At 42.5% G+C, this 23,240-nt stretch overlaps 1 protein-coding gene across 1 annotated transcript in view; it reads right to left on the reverse strand.

The window, feature by feature from the left end:
- The window catches only part of PCSK5 (proprotein convertase subtilisin/kexin type 5), a 508,063-nt gene that overhangs the window by 81,959 nt on the left and 402,864 nt on the right, over window positions 1-23,240 (reverse strand). The window contains exons 23-26 of the mRNA XM_040356083.1: window positions 20,659-20,856; window positions 14,861-14,929; window positions 8,761-8,803; window positions 1,422-1,564 (exon numbers count right to left, since the gene is read on the reverse strand). Coding sequence (XP_040212017.1) covers window positions 1,422-1,564; window positions 8,761-8,803; window positions 14,861-14,929; window positions 20,659-20,856 — 453 coding nt within the window. The remainder of the gene's footprint in view (window positions 1-1,421; window positions 1,565-8,760; window positions 8,804-14,860; window positions 14,930-20,658; window positions 20,857-23,240) is intronic.

Raw genomic sequence — 23,240 nt, forward strand, 5'->3', positions numbered from 1 at the left:
TAAGTTACGGCGGCGTAGTGTAATTCTGGCAGCGGATTTCAAATTAGGCGGGTTTCATTTAAATGATCCCCGCGCCGAATGAACTGTGCATGCGTCGTCCAGAAATTTCCCGCTGTGTTTTTGCGCGAAATGACGTCGCAACAACGTCATTTTTCTGAACTTCGACGTGAGTTACGTCCATCCCTATTCACGGACGGCTTACGCAAAAAAAAAAAAATTCAAATTTCGACGCGGGAACGACGGCCATACTTAACATGGCAAGTCTGTCTATACGCCGCAAAATACCAGCTTTAACTATACGCCGGAAAAAGCCGACTACAGACGACGTTAGAAAATGCGACAGCCGCGCGTACGTTCGTGGATCGTCGTAAATCGCTAATTTGCATACCCGACGCGGAAAACGATGTGAACTCCACCCAGCGGGCGCAAAAGTATTGCACCTACGATCCGAAGGTGTACGAAGCCGTACGCCTGACGGATCGAACCCAGAAGCCGTCGTATCTTGGTTTGAGGATTCAAACTAAAGATACGACGCGGGAAATTTGAAAGTATGCCGGCGTATCAGTAGATACGCCGGCGTACTTGCTCTGTGGATCTGGCCCTATATTACTAAAAGTATTTGGGTGCCTTTCTTTACACGCACATGAACTTTAATGGCATTCCAGTCTTAGTCCATAGGGTTCAATATTGAGTCTGCCCACCCTTTGCAGCTATAAAAGCTTCAACACTTCTGGGAAGGCTGTCTACAAGGTTTAGGAGTGTGTCTATGGAAATGTTTGACCATTGCTTTAGAAGCGCATGGGTGAGGTCAGGCACTGATATGGGCGAGCAGGTCTGGCTCGCAGTCTCCAATCTAATTCATCCCAAGGTGTTCTATCAGGTTGAGGTCAGGACTCTGTGTAGGCCAGTCAAGTTCCTCCACCTCAAACTCGCTCATCCATGTCTTTATGGACATTGCTATGTGCACTGGTCCAAATCATTTGGTAGAGGGGGATTATGGTGTGGGGTTGTTTTCAGGGGTTGGGCTTGGTCTCTTAGTTCCAGTGAAGGGAACTCTTAAGGTGTCAGCATTCCAAAACATTTTGGACAATTTTATGCTCCCAACATTGTAGGAACAGGTTGGGGATGGCCCCTTCCTGTTCCAACATGACTGCGCACCAGCGCACAAAGCAAGGTCCATAAAGACATGGATGAGCAAGTTTGAGGTGCAGGAACTTGACTGGCCAAAGATGCTGCTTGCAGGAGTTTTTTCACCGCACCGCCCCAGTGTGAAAGCATTGATTTGAATGGAAATAGGTGTTAAAAAAAATAAAGAAAAAGAGTGTCAACTATGTAGCCTGGAATGTACAGTCTAATTTCATATTTTCTGTTAATGGAACTAGATGCAGACCAAGGCCCGAAGGGTCTGATGGCCCACCTACCTTTCAGAAAGAAGCCTTCATCACAATACAGACACTCATCTTCAGTGCAGCTCAAACATGATGTCGCACATGAAATGCAGCTCATTATTGCATCTCTGCTGTATGTTTTATCTGGACAAAGCTTGTAACAGAAATTCTCAAATCTGCATAAAAACATATATGTTAAGTCACACCAGTGCAATAACATTTAATGTGAAAATAGCTTTTACTACAGTTACAGTAGCTAGAAGAAGTTCATATTTATCAAACCTGTATAAATGTTGCATAAATCACGTAATAAAAAACTCAGCTTTTTTCAATGTTCCAAATTCAGACTTGAATAGTTGTTTTTAATTGTATTTGATACAAAATCAAAACAAATGTTTACTATTGAAGTTCAGCATTGATATACAGTACATGAACACAAAAATAAAAACGAATTACGCTCAAAGTGTATGCATGTACTAAGTGATGCTGAGCTCCAGGCACATAAATAAACAGTTGGGGCCAGATTCACAGAAAAAGTACGCCGGAGTATCTACTGATACTCCGGCGTACTTTCAAATTTGCCGCGTCGTATCTTTATTTGTAATTCACAAACAAAGATACGACGGCATTTGGCTAAGATCCGACAGGCGTACGGCTTCGTACGCCTTCGGATCTTAGGATGCAATACTTCGGCGACCGCTGGGTGCAGCTTGCGTCGTTTTCCGCGTCGGGTATGCAAATTAGCTGTTTACGGCGATCCACGAAGGTACGCGCGTTCGTCGCATTCTCTTATGTCGTCACCAGTCGGTTTTTCCCGTCGTAAAGTTGCACTTGCTATTTAGGTGGTGTAATATTAGACAGCCCATGTTAAAGTATGGCCGTCGTTCCCGCGTCAATTTTTTTTTTTTTTTGCGGAAGACGTCTGGGAATACGAAAGGACGTAACGCATGTCGCCATTCAAAAAACACGTCGGGGCGCCGTAATTTCGCGCAAAGCACGGCGGGAAATTTCCTAACGGAGCATGCGCAGAACATTCGGCGCGGGAACGTGCCTAATTTAAATGGTACACGCCCCATTTGAATTAGGCGGGCTTGCGCCGGACGGATTTACGTTACGCCACCGCAAGTTTACAGGCAAGTGCTTTGTGAATCAAGCACTTACGCTTAAAACTTGCGGCGGTGTAATGTAAATGACATACGTTACGCCGCAGCGCAAGTACGTGAATCTGGCCCTTGGAATACATTTTTATGAACTATTTTACTCATCTTATGTCTCCTTTTATCAGCATGTTCTTTGTCATCAGATGTGCATGTGACAGAGAAGATTGACTATAAGGCTCCATTCACACCTAGGCGATTAAAATCACGGGCAAAATCGCTGCGATTCCAAATTGTGGAAAAATGTGGGACACATTTGCGATGCCATTACTTCTTAATAGCACCCCAATCGTGGTACGATTTTGCCGCAATTGTCACACGATAAATCGTACTGTCACCCAAAAGAAGCTCCTGCTCCTTTTGAAGCGACAAGCTTTGCGCGTTGCAATTTTGCCGCAATTGCAGCGTGATTTATCACAGCAAAATCGCACCGCGATTGGTGTGTCACTAAGAAGTAATGTGACCGCAAATGTGTCCTGCGTTTTACTGTGATTTGGCATCGTGGGCAGAATCGCGGCAATCCCGCCTGCGATTCAAATCGCCTAGGTGTGAATGTCAGAAGCTTGAACTATTTGTATTCAACATTCTGTCAGTGATTTTTTAATAAATAACTGAATTACTTTGGTGTTTATATCTGCTCTGAGTTTAGCCTGAAATAACAGTGTTGTAAACATTTCGGAAAGGTCAAACATATTGCTAGTAAGCATGCTACTGCTCTTACAACGATATGAAACCCATAAATCAAAAATGTCTTATATTGCAGCTTACTAATCATTAGATGTGGTGGCTGCATCAGTTTTGTTTTCTTCTGCTTTTTTCCCCTCTGTTTTCACCTGGTGATTTAGCCAGTAACACATCTCCTGTATTAGTGAGACACCCTGGATGAATGAGCAGATTTAACCACTTGCTTACTGGGCACATATACCCCCTTCCTGCCCAGGCGAAATTTCAGCTTTCAGCACTGCGTCGCTTTAACCGACAATTGCGCGGTCGTGCGACGTGGCTCCCAAACAAAATTGACGTCCTTTTTCCCCCACAAATAGAGCTTTCTTTTGGTGGTATGTGATCACCTCTGCAGTTTTTTATTTTTTTGCGCTATAAACATAAAAAGAGCGACAATTTTGAAAAAAAAACCACAATATTTTTTACTTTTTGTTAATAAAAAAATATAATAAATATCCCATTTTTTTTTCTCAGTTTAGGCCGATACGTATTCTTCTACATATTTTTGATAAAAAAAATATCGCAATAAGCGTATAGCGATTGGTTTGTGCAAAAGTTATAGTGCCTACAAAATAGGGGACAGAATTATGAAATTTTTTGTATTATTTTTTTTTTTTACTAGTAATGGCAGTGATCTGCAATTTTTATTGTGACTGCGACATTATGGCCGACACATCGGACACTTTTGACACATTTTTGGGACCATTCACATTTATACAGCGATCAGTGCTATAAATATGCACTGATTACTGTATAAATGTGACTGGCAGGGAAGGGGTTAACACTGGGGGGCGAGGAAGGGGTTAAATGTGTTCCCTACTAGTGATTCTAACTGTGGGGGAAGGGGACTGACTAGGGGAGGTGACCGATCTGTGTCCCTATGTACAAGGGACACAGCATCGGTCTCCTCTCCCTGACAGGACGTGGATCTGTGTGTTTACAAACACAGATCCACGTCCATGTCTGTGTAATGGCTGATCGCGGGTGCCTGGCGGACATCGCGGCCGCCAGGCATGCGCTTTGGCAACCCAGTGACGCCCCCCAGTGGCCGGAGGAGCCGAGTACGTCAATAGAGAGAGCCACCTTGTGGCCGTCATTTGCCTATGGCCCCGGCTCGAAGTAGTTAAATAAACTAAACAAATTGAAGCCAAACTCCAGCTTACACTTTTATAATCAGTTACAGTAGCAGTTTTTTTTTGGGGGGGGGGGTCAAGTTTTTGCATGAATAAATCATTTTAAAGTGATTGTAAAATCTTGTTTTTTTTTCTATAAAAATAACAAACATGTTACACTTACCTCCTCTGTGCAGTGGATTTGCACAGAGCAGAATGGATCATCTTCTTCTTGGGTGCTGCTTCGGTGCTCCTGGCCCCTTCCTCCTATTGTGTGCCTACACAGAAAGCAGCTTGCTATGGGGGCACCCAAGCCAAGCTGCAGCTCTGTGTGTCCATTCAGACATGGATCTGTGGTTGCCCCCCCTTTCCTGATTGGCTAACTAACTTTGATTGACAGCAGAGGGAGCCAATGGTGCCACTGCTGTGTTTCAGCCAATCAGGAGGGAGAGTCCAGGATGGCCGAGAAACACTTGTGGACATCGCTGGACAGAGGTCCAGCTTATGTATTAGGGGGACTGAGGGGGACTGCTACACACAGAAGGCTTTTTATCTTAAGGGCCCTTTCACACTGGGGCATTTTTCAAGCGCTTTAGCGTTAAAAAAAGCGCCTGTAAAACGCCTGAAAGAAGCTGCATCTGCAATCCCAATGTGAAAGCTCGAGTGCTTTCACACTAAAGCGCCTGAAAAACACCCCAGTGTGAAAATGGTCTTAGCGTTAAAAAAAAGCGCCTGAAAGAAGCTGCATCTGCAATCCCAATGTGAAAGCCTGAGTGCTTTCACACTGAGGCGCTGAGCTGGCAGGGCGTCAAAAAAAGTCCTGCATGCAGCTTCTTTGCAGCGCTTTAGGAGCGGTTAATACACCGCTCCTAAAGCCCCCTTCCCATTGAGGAAGCTTTTTTTAACGCCAAAGCGCCTGAAAAGCGCCTCAGTGTGAAAGGGGTCTTAGCAGCGCTTTACCAGCGTTTTTCGGGCGCTGGCAGTGTGAAAGGACTCTGAAAGCACTTGGGCTTTCACATTGGGATTGCAGATGAGGCTTCTTTCAGGCGCTTTACAGGCTTTTTTTAAACGCCAAAGCGCCTAAAAAACGCCCGAAAAACGCCCCAGTGTGAAAGGGGTCTAATGCATTGAATGCATTAAGATAAACAAAACGTCTGCCTTTACAACTACTTTAATCACCCCTTGCAGTGGTTAATAGTTTGTCTTATCCATGTAAATTGATATATTCTGCTGGAGGGCTTGATGGCTATGTCACCAGATGAAAATAGAATAAAGAAAGCCTTTAATAAAAGAAAAAAAATACAACCATCATATCAAAGAATTGGTAGGCTACAATAAAATAAATGTTTGCTTTTTAGGCTTAATCGCATCAAACAATTTTGCTTATTTTGCCAACATATGTGTAACATATTGTACAATGTTGAACACTACACATGTACAGTAGCTACCACACTCTCTAAATCACTGCTATGTAAATGAATCACTGCACCAGCAAAGAGTTTATTATATCGGTCTCTGGACCGGGTAAAAAAAGAATTTTTTACAAACATTTTAATAAATCTATTGTAGTTGTCTGCAAAATGGTCATCTCTGTTTACAGCCATCACAAACATGCAAATATTGCAGCAATTAGGTTTCTAAATAAGAGGACGCCTGAATTGTGCTAGGGAACTGTATAATTTTAATGCTTAATAAATAACTTTCATTATCAAATCAATGAAAAGGAACTCCAGGGGAATTAACAGTTAACCCTTGTGGTAGGCCCTTCCTCTGCACTGCAAGGGATAAGTGCTCATTTTGGTAGAGGAACTAGTCATGAAGAAGTGGATATTCCACAAAACGAGTAGACATCCAAGGATCAAGCATCCATTGATTTGTTTTTATTGTACTCTTTTATACAATTTTGTTAGATATTTTTAATGATTATGTAATAAAAGATGAGAATTTTACAGTTTTGGATATACACCTGTTATGCCTTGTACACACGATCGGAATTTTCAAAGAAAAAAGTCAGACGGATTTTTTTCATCGGATAGTCTGACCGTATGTGGGCCCCATCGGATTTTTTCCGTCGGAGTTTAGAAATAGAACATGGATGGAAAAAAATGGCAATTTCCATCGGATTTTATCCGATCAGAAATTCCGATCGTGTGTACAGGACATCAGTCATCCTTGACAGCCCCTCTTTTCTTTTTATATTTCTTTATTGTTATGATTTACACTGTGCACAAGTTTGGATTAACGTTTTCTATGATCTGCAAGATGTCATCTGGACATCATGTGCTTTGAAAAAAAAAAGAAAAACATTAGAATCCATGCGTTCGGTGCCCTGCATGTAGATTAGGGACCAGGCGCCCCTGTCCCCCGTCACTGCTAACTACCCTGTAAAGGAAACATATAGGGCCAGATCCTCAAAAGGGATACGCCGGCGTAACTGCTGTTACGCCGTCGTATCCCTGTTTCTAACTATGGAACTGATCCACAGAATCAGTTTTCCATAGTTAGGCAGAAGATCCGGCATGTGTAAGGGACTTACACTGCTGGATCTTAGGATGCAGTACGGCATCCGTCGCTGGGGGCATTTTGTGTCGAAATGCCGCCTCGGGTATGCAAATTAGCACTTACGGAGATCCACAAAGCTTTTCAGCTTCGTTTTTTCTCCGTAAGTTTTAGTTTGCAAACGCAAAATTAGGGCTGCTTTTACAAAGTGTAAACTGTTTACACCTTGTAAAAACAGACCCTTCTGTCCAGCGACGTATCTTTTTTTTTTCCCGACGCAACTTTATTGACCCTTCGCAATCCACAAAGCTCGGCGTAACGTAATTTCACGCTATGCACGTCGGGAAAATTACGTCACGAGCATGCGCAGTACGGCCGGCGCGGGAGCGCGCCTAATTTAAATGGGAATCGCCCCCATGAAAATAGGAACGCCTTGCGCCGGCGGAATTTAAGTTACACAGCCAAAAATTTCTAGGTAAGTGCTTTGTGGATCGGGCACTTAGGTAGAAATTTTAAGGCAGTGTAACTTAAATGGAAAAAATTAAGTTACGCCGGATCTTTGTGGATTACCCCCATACTGTATATATTTACCTATGCTGAGGGCACTCCGATCTGGTCACATAATCTCTCCAGTGGTCAGCTTCAGTGAAGAGGAGGCCAGCGTTGCAAGCCGACCATTGACTGGCCTGGAGCAACCTCAGAATAGGTAAGTATAGACATCTTTCCTTTACAGCAGGGGTGCCCAACCTTTTGAAGAGCGAGGGCCACTAAAGCGTCTTGGTAACTGGTTGTGGGCCACAATGAGCAGAGCGGGTGGATGGCATATCCGTGTCTGCTCTGCATATGCAGAGCAGACAAGGACACAGCCCACTATACTTTTTAGCAGATTGGATTGGAGGTAGGACACAAGTCCATTTATTTCTGCCACTACTTAGAGGTGAATGAAGGGTCCAAATGGTTGGACTGTCGGACTGACCATGTGAAAGGAGCCCATGGCTGCTTTCACACTGATGCGCTGCAGTTAACCCAACGTAGTGTACCTTTGGCTTTCCTGCACTTTGCAATAGACTTCTATTATTTTGCAGGTTTGCTGCACTTTCAGAAAGCTCACCAAACTCGCAGGTAATAACAGAAGTCTATGGCTCAGTGCAGGTAACCCGTAGGTAAACTGCTCTGCACCTGCGGATCAGTTTGAAGGCAGCCCAGTAACCACTGCAGAACAGATATGCCCATATATACACTGTGATTTTAGAAATAATTACAGTATTCTATTCTATTCCATCCCAGAGCAGGAGGTCACAGGCCACATGAGAGTGCTCTGCGGGCCACATGTGGCCCCCGGGCCACTGGTTGGGCACCCCTGCTTTACAGGGAGCCGGTTTAAGTTAGACTGGATTCCACTTTAAATGTAGGAACAACTCCTTCCAATCCTTTTTTATCTAGTTTTGGATTGCTGGTAAGAAGCACAGTTGAGTAAGTGAAAATCTTCGTAATAGGAACCCATATGCCAGTAAAAACGTCACACAAGTTCTAACCCTTCCACACTAAAATGAAAAAGTATTGAGTGGGTATGGGCTTTAATGTTTTATGTAGCATTATACAAACCTGCAGTAAAAAAATATACAGCTCTTGCAAACAGTGCAGAAGGGGCTCTTATATTCTTCACACGTTATTGGCTGGTTCATGTTTCATTCACTTGTCTACAAATAATTCCAGCTGCCTAGTATAGAAAAATAGCTCTCTGCCCGCAAGTAATATCTTATCTTTGCTGCTAAAAGAAATGGAAGGACTTGAACGAAGTAAGTAATAGAGGTTGTACACACCGGATACATTTAAAATTTGAAAAACGTATAACATATAATAAATAAAAGTAACACTTACATATAATATCCATTTTGGCAGGAGGTGCAGAGTTCAGTATCATCTAAAAAACAACAACATAGCGCATCATGTAAGGAAATGTATTGCAAAGTTTCAATTAAAGTATACTGTATGTCTGGGGGAAAACATATTCAGTACACCTCTGCAAAACATTTTTTTTTCTCCAAATATACTTGCTGACCGGCCCATTAAAAAGTAAAAATACGTAATTTGTATGACATTAAATACCGGGGGGTTATTGCAGCAGCTTGCTGCCATAGTATTTTTTTTTACTATGGGACCACTTTTACGCTTTCAGATAAAAGTGGTCCCACAAGCAGATTCACCACAGAGCCACTTTTGAAAGCAGCTTCAGGGGTGCCCCCCCCCCTCCTGGCACTTCCTAGTCATTCCCGGGCTTACCTGATCCATCTGTGAATCCTGGGAATAATCTGATGCTGTCTGTAGCTGGGTATGGAGAAGAGTGAGGTCAAGATGGCCGCCATTCATCTCTATGCCCTTGGAGGACCAGAGCGACGTCTGACATCACTTCTGGTTCCCGGGCCATAATCATTTCTTTTTTTTAAAAGCAAAAGTTTAAAAAATATAAATATATATTTTGCTTTTAAAGGTAAATGAGAGATTTGGGGTCTTTTTGACCCCAGATCTCTCAATAAAGAGGTTAACCTTATTTCTATTATGGGAGGATATAAAGGGATGTTTACGTTTCTTGTTATAGGAATACAAGTGATCAAAACAAAAAAATAAATAAAGGAATCGTGTAAAAATGAAAAATAAAAAAAAATAGGATTTTATTTTTTAAAGCATCCCATTCCTCTGTGCTCGCGTGCAGAATTGAACGTGTACGTAAGTCGCGTAAGCAAATGTAAACAGTGTTTAAACCACACATGTGAGGTATCGCTGCGAACATTAGAGCGAGAGCAATAATTCCAGCATAAGACCTCCTCTGTTATGCCCCGTACACACCACCGGTTTTCCCGTGGGAAAAAAACAATGATTTTCCCGACAGGATTCCGCTCAAGCTTGTCTTGCATACACACGGTCACACCAAATTTCGACAGTTAAAAATTCGATGACTTACAACACTACGACGAGCCGAGAAAAATTAAGTTCAATGCTTCCAATTCTGAGCATGCACGTTTTTTTGTGCGTTGAAATTGCATACAGACAAAACTTTTTCCTCACGGGAAAAAAGAGATCCTGCTCTCTTTTTTTCCCGGCAGTTTTTCTGTGGGAAAAAGTCAGATGGAGCATACACATGGTCGGGATTCCCTGCCAAAAGCTCTCATCTGACTTTTTCCAACGGGAAAACCGGACGTACAGCGGCGCATTTATGCGCCAGGCGTAGCGTATCTAAGATACACTACGCCGCCGTAACTTTTTTTTTTCAAATCCAGAAAGAATCCGCGTCGTAAGTTACGGCGGCGTAGTGTATCTTTCCTGGCGTAATGGTGCCTAATTCAATTAGATGTAATGGGGGCGTGTTTTATGTAAATACGTCGTGACCCAACATAAACAACGTTTTTTTTTAACTGCGCATGCGCCGTCCGTGGGGGTATCCCAGTGCGCATGCTCGAAATTAACCCGGAACAAGCCAATGCTTCCGACGGTAACGTCATTCTACGCAAATCCCTATTCGCGAACGACTTACGCAAACGACGTAAAAATTTCAAAATTCTACGCGGGAACGACGGCCATACTTAACATTGAGTACGCCTCATAACAGCAGCTTTAACTATACGCCGGAAAAAGCCGAACGCAAACGACATAAAAAAATGCGCCGGACGTACGTTCGTGGATCGCCGTAAATAGCTAATTTGCATACTCGACATGGATTTCGACAGAAACGCCACCTAGCGGCCGAAAAATTGCATCTAAGATCCGACGGCGTACTGAGACTTACGCCTGTCGGATCGATCCCAGATGCCGTCGTATCTTGTTTTGTGGATACAAAACAAAGATACGATGCGGGAAATTTAAAATTACGCCGGCGTATCAAGAGATACGCCGGCGTAATGCTTTTGTGGATCTGCCCCATAATGTTTGGGGGCTCTAAATAATTTTCTAGCAAAAAAAAACTTTAAAATAAAAAGTTCCATGAAAAGGCCTTATCAGCAAGTGGTAAAATTGTTGCAAATTTACTAAAAGAAGCGGTGTCAGGCCTTCCTGAGTTCTCCTCTGCTGGACTACAAAATACATCCTACTTACCGTACCCAGTGGCGGTGAGGAAAGGTGGAAAAGTTTTTAAGTCCAGCAAAAACTCAGGCAGGCCTGACAACACTGTTTTGGAGTTCAGGGCGGCAAAAGCAGCTTTGTTAGCTTACTACAGGAAGTTGGAAGCACACCAAATGTTGTCAGGTTCAACTGGTATTTTCTTATACTTGCAATAATTTGAAAGAGATAAAACATGGAAGAATGTGCGTGTATTGCAGCTATGTACTGAAGGTTTACTATAAAACACATTTACTGACATTACCTGACCATTTCATTTTAGTTACATTTACACTTTCCTAGGGTTTGCAATAAACGTACCTGTTAATCACTTGGATGTGTAGGACGGGTGAAGGCCAGTGCCTGATGCTTATTGTGTGTAATAAATGAATGTATCACAGTTTATCTGTTCTCAGCTACCAGACATCACCCAAATTAAAATGATTTATGTATGATTGTTATGGCTCAAAGCCCTATGTATAAATGTCGCCTTGCTCGTCTAACTTGATTTATTCATCTAACTTAATGAAGGTTGTGAACAGACTGACACTGACTTTATCTGCTCTTAATAGGTCAGAAATGTGTTTGCTACATGAAATAAAGGTTTAGACAAAATACCAGTGCATGCTCCTGAAAGATTCGTTCAGTGCTGACAGATTATTTTGTACGGTAGATACAAATATGAGATCAGATGAACCTTGCTGATCAGTTATTGAAACATCCCAGGCTGATTTGTTGTGAAACAGGCCAATGAGCAGCCTCGGAGCACTAGGGACTAGTGATATCACTATGGTAATATTACTTCAGGCATTTTCCCCAAAAGATGCAGCAGTCTTAATCATTTCAGCTCTGGTGATACAGCACTGCGTTACTTTAAGGCCGCGCACACACGATCCGTCCATCCGATGAGAACGGTCCAAAGGACCGTTGTCATCGGTTAACCGATGAAGCTGACTGATGGTCTGATGTGCCTACACACCATCGGTTAATGAACCGATCGTGTCAGAACGTGGTGACGTAAAACACAACGACGTGCTGAAAAAAATGAAGTTCAATGCTTCCAAGCATGCGTCGACTTGATTCTGAGCATGCGTGGGTTTTTAACCGATGCTTTTGCATACTAACGATCGGTTTTGACCTATCGGTTAGGCGTCCATCGGTTCAAATTTAAAGCAAGTTCTCATTTTTTTTGACCGAAGGATAACTGACCGATGGGGCCCACACACGGTCGGTTTGGACTGATGAAACGGTCCTAACAGACAATTGCGACACTGTATGCTAATAAAATGTATGTAATTATTTTTCCCCCACAAATAGAGCTTCTTTTTGGTCACCTCTGCGTTTTTATTTTTTTTGTTCTATGAACAAAAAAATACCAACAATTTAGATTTTTTTTTTACTTTCTGTTATTAAACACATAATAAAAAATGTTTTTTTTTTTTTTAATTTCTTCATCAATTTATGCCAATATGTATTCTGCTGCATATTTTTGGTAAAAATATCCCAATAAGCGTATATTGATTGGGTTGAGCATAAGTTATAGCGTTTACAAACTATGGGATATATTTATGGATTTTTTTTTTTATTTATTCATTTTTTACTGGTAATGGTGGCTATCAGCAATTGATAGCAGGATTGCAATATTGCAGTGGAGAATCAGACACCAACTAACCCTTTTTTGGAACCAGTGACACTAATACAGTGATCAGTGCAAAAAATATGCACTGTCACTGTACTAATGACACTGGCTGGGAAGGGGTTAACATTAGGGGTGATCAAAGAATTAACTGTGTGCCTAGCCTGTGTTTTATCACAGTGTGGGAGGTGCTTTCTTTTACTGGGGGAAGACACGGATCCATGTTCCTGCTTTGCAGAGACCGATCCATGCCTTCCCTCCTGTCAGAATAGAAATCTACCTTGTTTACATAGGCAGACTGCCATTCTGCCTATCTGTAGGATGATCAGCAGGTGCTAGCGGACATCAAGTCTGCTGTACCCGCCAATCGGCTCCCACTGTGTATAATGACAGCGAAAGTGAGCAGCCGGCGGCTCACATTCGCGCCCCCTACCCGGAAGTGCAGAATCACGTGTATATGTACATGAATCGGCGCACATTGGCCGCCCTAGGGCAGTAAAACTGCTATAGGTCAGTCGGCAAGGGGTTAATAGGTTATTATTACCTCATCATGAACTTGGGTGAACTGGTATGAACTTTGGGTAAACTGGTATGCTGAGAGTCTCTACTACACAATCTATGGCCAATTTGGAAACATTCAACTAATCTACAATTATATTTTTAGAAAACCCTTGCATTCACAGTAAGATTATACAAACTCCACACAGAGAGTGGATTTAAAGCGCCAGAGTAAGAACACCAAATTAAACTGTGTCTCCATAGTTAAAGTGGTTGTAACCCTAAAAAAATAAACATACTCCTGTCTCTTTAAGAAGTGCATAGTGCTTTTGCAGTGTCATTTGTCCCTTTTAATGTTGTACAATACCTGGTTGATCCTGCCTGTTCCTGTGCTCCCCTATGTAAACTGACCACGCTAATCATGGCTGCTGATCCATAATAGCATGCTCAGTTTATGTGTCTCTATCATCCTGCTGTGTCTTCAGGGTGACTGTATCTCCCCCTCTCTCCATCCCTTCCTGTCATTTCCATAGCCTGTGGTGTGAAGCCAATCCCTTCCATGCCCCTCCCCTGCTGCCTTCATTGAGCTCCTATTCCATTCCTATTTAGCTGTTCTTTGTTAAAGGGAATCTCAGCCCCTCCTACTGTACTCGCTTAGACTAGGAAGGAGTGCAGATGGAGAGTAGAGGGAGACCATGTGACTGCACAGCAGCACTGTGCAAAAATGTACTTGGAAAAAAAATGCACTGCATCTAATATGGACCAAACATAGAGAGGTTAAAAGGATTTATTAGAGGTGACTTTACAACCACTTTAATGCAAGTGACATACCTAAAACAGAAAACAAAAATTCTTTCTTTTTCTCCCTGCACCTCATACTTAAGGAGGAAATTGGATTGTAGGAGGGAGACACTAAGCATTGGGTGCAAGGGGGCAAGGTGAAATTTGAGATCCAAGTTAAAATTGAGATCCTTCTCTAGCCATATGCTATTGATAGCCATGTCCATTCTTATAGGTAGGTCATATTAAACTAAAAACAAACTTGCATGAAAATAGTTCACTGATATTTCAGTTTCCCCACACTGCAGCTGAGGTCTTGCTGCAGCACACACCTGTCTCAATCAGGAGTGCTTAAATAGACTTCTGGCCATGCACCCTGTACTTAAAGCGGAGGTTCACCTTAATAGCATGTATATCTGACCAACTCCCTTACATTCGTAACAAGTACTGTCCGCAATTAGTTTTTTTTTTTATGCTGTACGTACCTTGTAATCCATTTTTTCAATCTACTTCTCCCCGCGGGAGTAGGCGTTTCTATGCCTAGGGGGATAGTCATCTGGGAGGTCGCCCAGATGATTGACATCTGTTCCCCCCGGTGGATAAGGCCCCGACCCCCCCGTATTGCGTAGGCGCGCACGAGTTACGGGGTTTCCGAAAGAAGCCGAACATGCAGAACGAATTGCGGACTGTACTTGTTACGAATGTAAGGGAGTCGTTCAGATATACATGTTATTAGGGTGAACCTCCGCTTTAATAAATAGAGTATGTTTGACCTACTTACATCTGCTCTACTCAGGATCACTCCTGTGATTTGAATTGTATTGGAACTTTGTTTTTGTATTATTACAAGTATAATTCAAAGTTTTCTTAATTACCTATTCTATAAACAATTAATACAGGCTACAGCTTCCCCTTATCCTGATCTATTCTGTGCCTGCAGTGGGTACACTTTGGTCAGTCCATATAGAAACTCACCTGAAGAACACTCTCGACATCCTTCTGCACATGGCACACATTCCTCAGTATCAGGATCTTCAACGTTCCCTATATAAACATAAACATTTGATTCAATCAAATCTCTTTAGCAACATTTATTGATATGGTAGCATGTCCATGTAAATTTCTGTTGGTACTGCTCCTCATTTTTATAAAACCAAACTATTCTGCCACGCTTTACAATTTGACAACATCATAGCATACATACAAGGCAAAAAAAAACCTATGTCTGAACTGGAACATGGGGAATAAGCATGTAATGCAAAAGGGCCAGGCATTCCAACACATTGCAAATGCCAATAACTCAGTCCAAGTCTGAGTCCAGCACGCTTGACACTTGCTGCAATCAGCATATTTAGCTTGATAGCATAATTCATCTCAATATACAAAACAACTAGAACAGCTTAATGTCTACTGGATACATTACCTGGTCTATTCAGTAGTGTTTCTATTGGCACTTATCATGCATTGCTGAATTGTGGGTCTATTAAAGCAGATAAGTATTGCAAATACTTTTATTAAGTATTTAGCCAGATGTTGAAGAACTAGGCCAGATGTTGGTGATTTGGGAGAGATGTAAGTGAAAGATGTAGCACAGGTAGGAGACAATATGGTGAATGAGGGTAAACGTTGTTAAGAAAAGCAAATTCCTTTTTTGTTCTGAAAAAAACATATAATATCTCACAAAAGTCACATTTTCGTAAATATTTTATTATATCTTTTCATGTGACAACACTGAAGAAATTACACTTTACTACAATGTAAAGTAGTGAGTGTACAGCTTGTATAACATTATATACAACACTGTCCCTTCAAAATAACTCAACACAGCCATTAATGTCTAAGCTGCTGGCAACAAAAGTGAGTACACCCCTAAGTGAAAATTTCCAAATTGGGCCCAAAGTGTCAATATTTTCAAGCACTGCCTTAACCCTCTTGGTCATGGAGTTCACCAGAGCTTCACAGGTTGCCACTGGAGTCCTCTTCTACTTCTCCATGATAACATCACAGAGCTGGTGGATGTTAGAGACCTTGCGCTCCTCCCACTTTCCGTTTGAGGATGCCTCACAGATGCTCAATAGGGTTTAGGTCTGCAGACATGCTTGGCTAGTCCATCACCTTTATCCTCAGCTTCTTTAGCAAGGCAGTGGTCGTCTTGGTGGTGTGTTTGGGGCCGTTATCATGTTGGAATACTGCCCTGCGGCCCAGTCTCCAAAAGGGAAAGGGGGTCATGCTCTGTTTCAGTATGTCACAGTACATGTTGGCATTCATGGTTACCCCAATGAACTGTAGCTTCCCAGTGCCGGCAGCACTCATGCAGCCCCAGACCATGACACTCCCACCACCAGGCTTCACTGTAGGCAAGACACACTTGTCTTTGTACTCCTCACCTGGTTGCCGCCACACACGCTTGACACCATCTTAACCAAACAAGTTTATCTTGGTCTCATCAGACCACAGGACATGGTTCCAGTAATCCATGTCCTTTGTCTGCTTGTCTTTAGCAAACTGTTTGGCTTTCTTGTGCATCAACTTTAGAAGAGGCTTCCTTCTAAGAATGACAACCATGCAGACCAATTTGATGCAGTGTGCGGTGTATGGTCTGAGCACTGACAGGCTGACCCCCCCACCCCTTCAACCCCTGCAGCAATGCTGGCAGCACTCATACGTCTATTTCCCAAAGACAACCTCTGGATATGACGCTGAGTATGTGCACTCAACTTCTTTGGTTGACCATGGCGAGGCCTGTTCTGAGTGGAACCTGTCCTGTTAAACCGATGCCACCGTGCTGCAGCTCAGTTTCAGGGTCTTGGCAATCTTCTTATAGCCTAGGCCATCTTTATGTAGAGCAACTATTCATTTTTTCAGATCCTCAGAGAGTTCTTTGCCATGAGGTGCCGTGTTAAACTTCCAGTGACTAGTATGAGAGAGTGAGAGCGCTAACACCAAATTTAACACACCTGCACCTGAGACCTTGTAACACTAATGGGTCACATGACACCGGGTAGGGAAAATGGCTAATTGGGCCCAATTTGGACATTTTCACTTAGGGGTGTAGTCACTTTTGTTGCCAGCGGTTTAGACATTAATGGCTGTGTGTTGAGTTATTTTGAGGGGACAAGTAAATGTACACTGTTATACAAGCTGTACACTCACTACTTTACATTGTAGCAAAGTGTCATTTCTTCACTGTTGTCACATGAAAAGATATAAAATATATATATATATATATATATATATATATATATATATATATATATTATAAATAAAATCAGGACCAAAAATAAATTTGCATATGGATACCTCATATTAATTATTACCAGTCTACAAGTGGAAGCACTAGGCTCCATTTTTATGTTCACAAGGCTTACCTTGACTGCTTTACTGAAAAGAGACTTGTTTACAATGGCGAATAGCTGAACCTCACACTACAAATGCAGGTAATAATTCATAATGTTAGATACGCTACGCCGCTGTAACTTACTGTTCCCAGCTTCGAATCCACAAAGAATTTGTGCCGTAAGTTACGGCGGCGTAGTGTATCTCTCGCGGCATAATTCAAATGTGGCGAGTAGGGGGCGTGTTTTATTTAAATGAAGCGCTTCCTCGCGCTGAACGAACTGCGCATGTGCCGTCCCTAAATTTCCCGCCGTGCATTGCGCTAAATGACATCGCAAGGACATCATTGTTTTGACGTGGACGTAAATTACGTCCAGCCCGATTCACGGACGACTTACGCAAACAAAATAAAACATTTTAAATTATACGCGGGAACGACGGCCATACTTAACATTGAGTACGCCACCATATAGCAGCTTTAACTATACGCCGGAAAAAGCCGACTAGAGACGACGTAAAAGAATGCGACGGCCGCTTGTACGTTCGTGGATCGTCGGAAATAGCTAATTTGCATACTCAACGCGGATTACGACGGGAACGCCACCCAGCGGACGCCGAAGAATTGCATCTAAGATCCGAAGACGTACGCCTGTCGGATCTAACCCAGATGCCGTTGTATCTTGTTTTGAGGATTCAAAACAAAGATACGACGCGGGAAATTTGAAAGTACGCCGGCGTATCAGTAGATACGCCGGCGTACTCTCTTTGTGGATCTGCCCCTTAGAAGGGAAATCGAAGGAAAAGGTAAGTGAACCAAGAATGCACTAGCGTAAAGGAACCTATTTAGAAAATAAAAAACAAACCTTTACAACCCCTTTAAAGAAGAAAAAAACATAGCATATTGCAACGTATTTGTAATGTTCCAATGCATTTCATTAATGTAGTTTTGTACAGTATTATGGCAGCACCGTTTGTGCCCAGAGCGCTTATTTAAGCAGGAAGTGATGTGGGTTTTAAAAAAAAGTTGTCATGAATAGGAAATTGGGACATCTTTTTAAAATACCAATTGCCTGGCTGATATAAGAACAACCCTACTTTTAAGCCCTGTACACATGATCGGTTTGTCCGATGAAAACAGACTGATGGACTGTTTTCATCGGACAAACCGATCATGTGTGGGCACCATCGGTTTGATTTTCACCGGTGAAAAAGAATAGAACATGTTTTAAATTTTTCCATTGGATAAAAAAACAATAGAAAAATCCGATCGTCTGTATGGAACTCCATCGGTCAAAAATCCATTTGATTTTTAACCGATGGAGTTAATTTTTTTCGGCTCGTCGTAGTGTTTTACGTCACCGCATTTGGACACGATCGGATTTTTGACTCATGGGGGCAGATTCATATAGATCTGCGGATCTTTAGATCCGCTAGATCTACCTGGTTTACGATCCGCCGGTGCAATTTAGCGAGGCAAGTGCATGATTCATAAAGAACTTACCTCGCAAACTGCACCGTCGGATCCTAACTCCCCCCGGCGGAATGCAAATTCCGCGGCTAGGGGGAGTGTACAATTTAAATCAGGCGCGTTCCCGCGCCGATTTAACTGCGCATGCGCCGGGGCGAAAAAGCCCAGTGCGCATGCTCCAAATGACGTCGCTACGACATCATTGTTTGCGGCGGGTACGTCGTTTGCGGCCATCGGTATTCCCGATCGCGATACGCAAACGACGTAGAAAATTTAAAAATCGGCGCGGGAACGTCGGCCATACTTAACATTAGCTACCCCTCATAGAAGCAGGGGTAGCTATCCGCCGGAAAAACCCGAACGCAAACGACGTAGAAAACGAGCGACGGGCGGGCGTACGGACGTGAATCGGCGGTTTTCCTCATTTGCATATGCGACGGGTAAAAAATCGCGACGACACCTAGCGGCCGGCGGGAGATTACAGCCTAAGATTCGACTGGTGTAAGTCAGTTACACCAGTCGGATCCAAGGGAGATCTATGCGGAACTGATTCTTATGAATCAGTCGCATAGCTCCGACGGTGGGATCTCACAGATCCGACCGTCGGGTCTCACAGATACGACGGCGGATCAGGAGATCCGCCGGCGTATCTATTGATGAATCTGCCCCATGGTGTGTAGGCAAGACTGATGAAAGTCGGCTTCATCGGATATCCGACGAATAAATCCATCGGATTAGATTCCATCAGATATCCGATCGTGTGTACAGGGCTTATTTATGATCATATCAGTGTTTTACCCAATAGTCACATATTTTCAGATAAGATAAAACAATGTGTAGATCTTGTGTAAAAGTTATAGGCATCTTGGGTAAAAACATTGATACGTAGACACTTACTCACAGAACAAGTATGCATTTGATAGAAGCCATAAGTCCTCATATGTACGCTTGCTCCACATTAATGATACAAAGTGATGAATCAATGGCTCAGTATGACTCCACATTTCTCATAGGGAGGTTTCTTTCAGGGAACACTTAAACTTTGATGGTCAGTTTCATATTGTAAGATGTAGTAAGTTTTATATAGAGCCAACAAAGCAGCGTTTCAGCTCTCTTGGGTTTACTTATAAAGGGGAAATGTTGACTGTAGTCACAGCAGTACTTTTGTCAAGCCAATTATTCTGTCTATTGACTTGTCAAAGTGCTGTTGTGGCAAAAAAAACATTATCTCCCGTTCTTGGCATGAGTGACTTTTTGCCATAATAAATATTCCTTAAAGTGTTGTAACCTGGGTTCATCATCTCAATATATTGAGCTATTTTGGGTTAGCTCCCATTGCTGGCATCAAAAACGACATAGCTAGTTTAGTTTAGCTGAACCTGATCCAATAAATACAACAAGCAGGAGATTGAAAAAAAAAACAGGCATGGCTCACAGAGAAGAGGTTCTTGGTAGAATATGCTTAAGGCTATAACCATTGGCTAATACTAAATCTCAGCTGCTCCTTTGTGATGTAACTCTTATCAACATATTTGTTTTTGTTTTTTTACTTTATAGTTTTTACACATACCACCGTTTTCACTGTCTATGGAGAGATATAGCCTTTAGCATTATTTTACTAAAACAATTGATTCGCTATAGTTATATATTTTAAATTACAGTGGAAGCCTAGATATATGCAGTTGTTAAATCCCATAGCAGCATTGTGAAAATTACAATTATATAGCAGATATCATTTTTTTATAGGCACACAAACATACAGATTTTTTTTTTTTTTAAGACTGTATAGATACAGCATGGTTCTACCAGGAGTAAATATTCATTAGTAGGCTGTTCATGTTTGCTACAGGTCGTGTTTCTCACGCTTTGTTCAGACAACAATGGGAATTACTGTAGCTCACACAGTGTAATAATGCACTTAGCTCACACAGTGTAATAATGCACTTTGGTTCCCACCCCGGAGATGTACCTTCTGGACATTCCAGCTCCTGGCACGCTCCATTGACAGGGAAGAACTTTTCCAGACATTTGTCACATTTGGTTTGGCTCTTGCAAAATTCACAGTTTTCCGGACACTGCACACAGGTGTTCTCAAAGGTGAAATAACCCTGAGGGCAGACTTCTTTGCATTCCCCATTGTAGAGGTAGCGTATTCTTCCATTTTTATCTTGGTGAAAAAAAAAAAATCAATACATGTTACTTGTACAAGAATACTCAGCTACATAGCACATGCCTTTATACAAAAGACCAAAATCACTATAACCTTTACCACTGTTTGGTTTTTGAAACAACAACTTTTGGCCTATTATTTTTATCGGGGTATTGCGCGCTCCGGCGTATAGCGCGCACCCCTAAAGTGGACCCGCTTTCCTGTGGAAAAAAAGATTTTTGTACTTACAGTTTTGGTGTCTTGCACGGCGTCCATCGGCGGCCTCGGCGGGTCCGGCGTCCGTCTGCGGCTTCGGGTGTCCTCTTCGTCGGGTCCAGCGTCCTTCTGCGGCGTCCTCCCCGCTTTCCCGCGCCGAGTTTGAATACTGCACCGGCATATACCGAGCGCAGTACACTCGTGTATAGTCGGGCAGGCTCGGCTCCTCTCGCGCTCACGTCCTGTACGTCCAGGACGTGAGCGCGAGAGGAGCCGAGCCTGCCCGACTATACACGCGTGTACTGCGCTCGGTATATGCTGGCGCAGTATTCAAACTCGGCGCGGGGAAGCGGGTATCGGCGTATATCGCGCACCCATGATTTTGCCCTGATTTTCAGGGCAAAAAAGTGCACGGTATACGCCGATAAATACGGTACCTTGTTTCTCCAAGTTTAATGCCGCGTACACACGATAGTTTTTCGTCATGAAAAAAAAAACGACGTTTTTAAAAACGTCATTTAAAATGACCGTGTGTGGGCTTCACATCGTTTTTCGGCTTCTGAAATAAGGTTGATTTTCGGGTTGTAAAAAATTATTGCGTGTGGGCTAAAACGACGTTTTGCTCAGAAGCAAGTTATGAGATGGGAGCGCTCAGGTAAAACTACCATTCATAATGGAGTAAGCACATTCATCACAATGTAACAGACAAAAAAAAGCGCGAATCGTCTTTTACTAACACGGAATCAGCTAAAGCAGCCCAAAGGCGAATAGAACTTCCCCTTTAGAGTGCAGTCGTACGTGTTGTACGTCACCGCGCTTTGTTCATAATTTTTTTAAAAACGATGGTGTGTGGGCAACGTCGTTTTTAATGATGAAGTTGGAAAAACGTTGTTTTTTGGACATGCTGAAAAACTATGTTTTTTTATGCCGAAAAATGATTGTGTGTATGCGGCATAACATCTGTTTTTATCAGCTTTAAATGCAAGTCAGCAATTTTTAAATCACTTCTAATTTTGAAATGTGGGTAACTGCTGGGAAGTTGCGTTTGATCTACTTTGCATGTCTTTGGACGCAGAAGGTGCTATTGAGATCTGTTTGTGTTCCAGGCAAAAACAAGTCAAATGTAGCCCCCACACCCAATACATATGCACTCACCAGCCACTTCATTAAATACACATGTTCAATTGCTTGGTAACACAAATTGCTAATAAGCCAATCACATGGCAGCAACTCAATGCATTAAAGGCATCTAGATGTGGTGAAGACAACTTTCTGAAGTTCCAACCGAGCATCAGAATGGGGAAGAAAGTGCCTTTGAACGTGATTGTTGGTGCCAGGTGGGCTGGTCTGAGTATTTCAAAAACTGCAGATCTACTGGGATTTTCACACACAACCATCTCTAGGGTTTACAGAGAATGGTCCAAAAAAGAGAAAATATCCAGCGAGCAGCAGTTGTGTGGAAGAAAATGCCTGGTTGACAGTGACAGTTCTGTCAGCTAAGAACAAGAAACTGAGGCTACAATTCGCACAGGTTCACCTAAGTTGGACAATAGAATATTGGAAAAACATTGCCTGGTCTGATGAGTCTTGATTTCAGCTTTGACATTCAGATAGTAGGGTCCGATTTTGGCTTTAACATAAAAAAAGATGGATCAATGGTTCTGGCTGGTGGTGGTATAATGGTCTGGGGGATATTTTCTTGGCGCACTTTGGGCCCCTTAGTACCAATTGAGCATTGTTTAAATGCCGCGGTTTACTTGAGTATTGCTGATGACCATTTCCATCCCTTTATGACTACAGTGTACCCATCTTCAGATGGCTCCTTCCAGCAGGAAAATTCACCATGTCACAAAGCTCAAATAACCTCACAACAATGAGGTCACTGTACTTCAATGGCCTCCAAAGTCAACAGATCCCAATTCAATAGAGCACCTTTGGGAAATTGGATCATGGATGTGCAGCCAACAAATTTACAGCAACTGCGTGATGCTATCATGTCAATATTGACCAACATCTCTGAGGAATGTTTCCAACACCATGTTGATTCTATGCCCCGAAGAATTAAAGTGTTACTAAACCCAGGACCCTGCATTCACTATATCTGGTCTCCCCCAGAACATATAATAATTTTAGTAAATATAAACTGCTAAATACCTTTTCTCAGTATATTGCAGTCTTGTGACTTT

The sequence above is a fragment of the Rana temporaria genome, chromosome 1, assembly GCF_905171775.1.
Source record: "Rana temporaria chromosome 1, aRanTem1.1, whole genome shotgun sequence".
Taxonomy (NCBI): domain Eukaryota; kingdom Metazoa; phylum Chordata; class Amphibia; order Anura; family Ranidae; genus Rana; species Rana temporaria.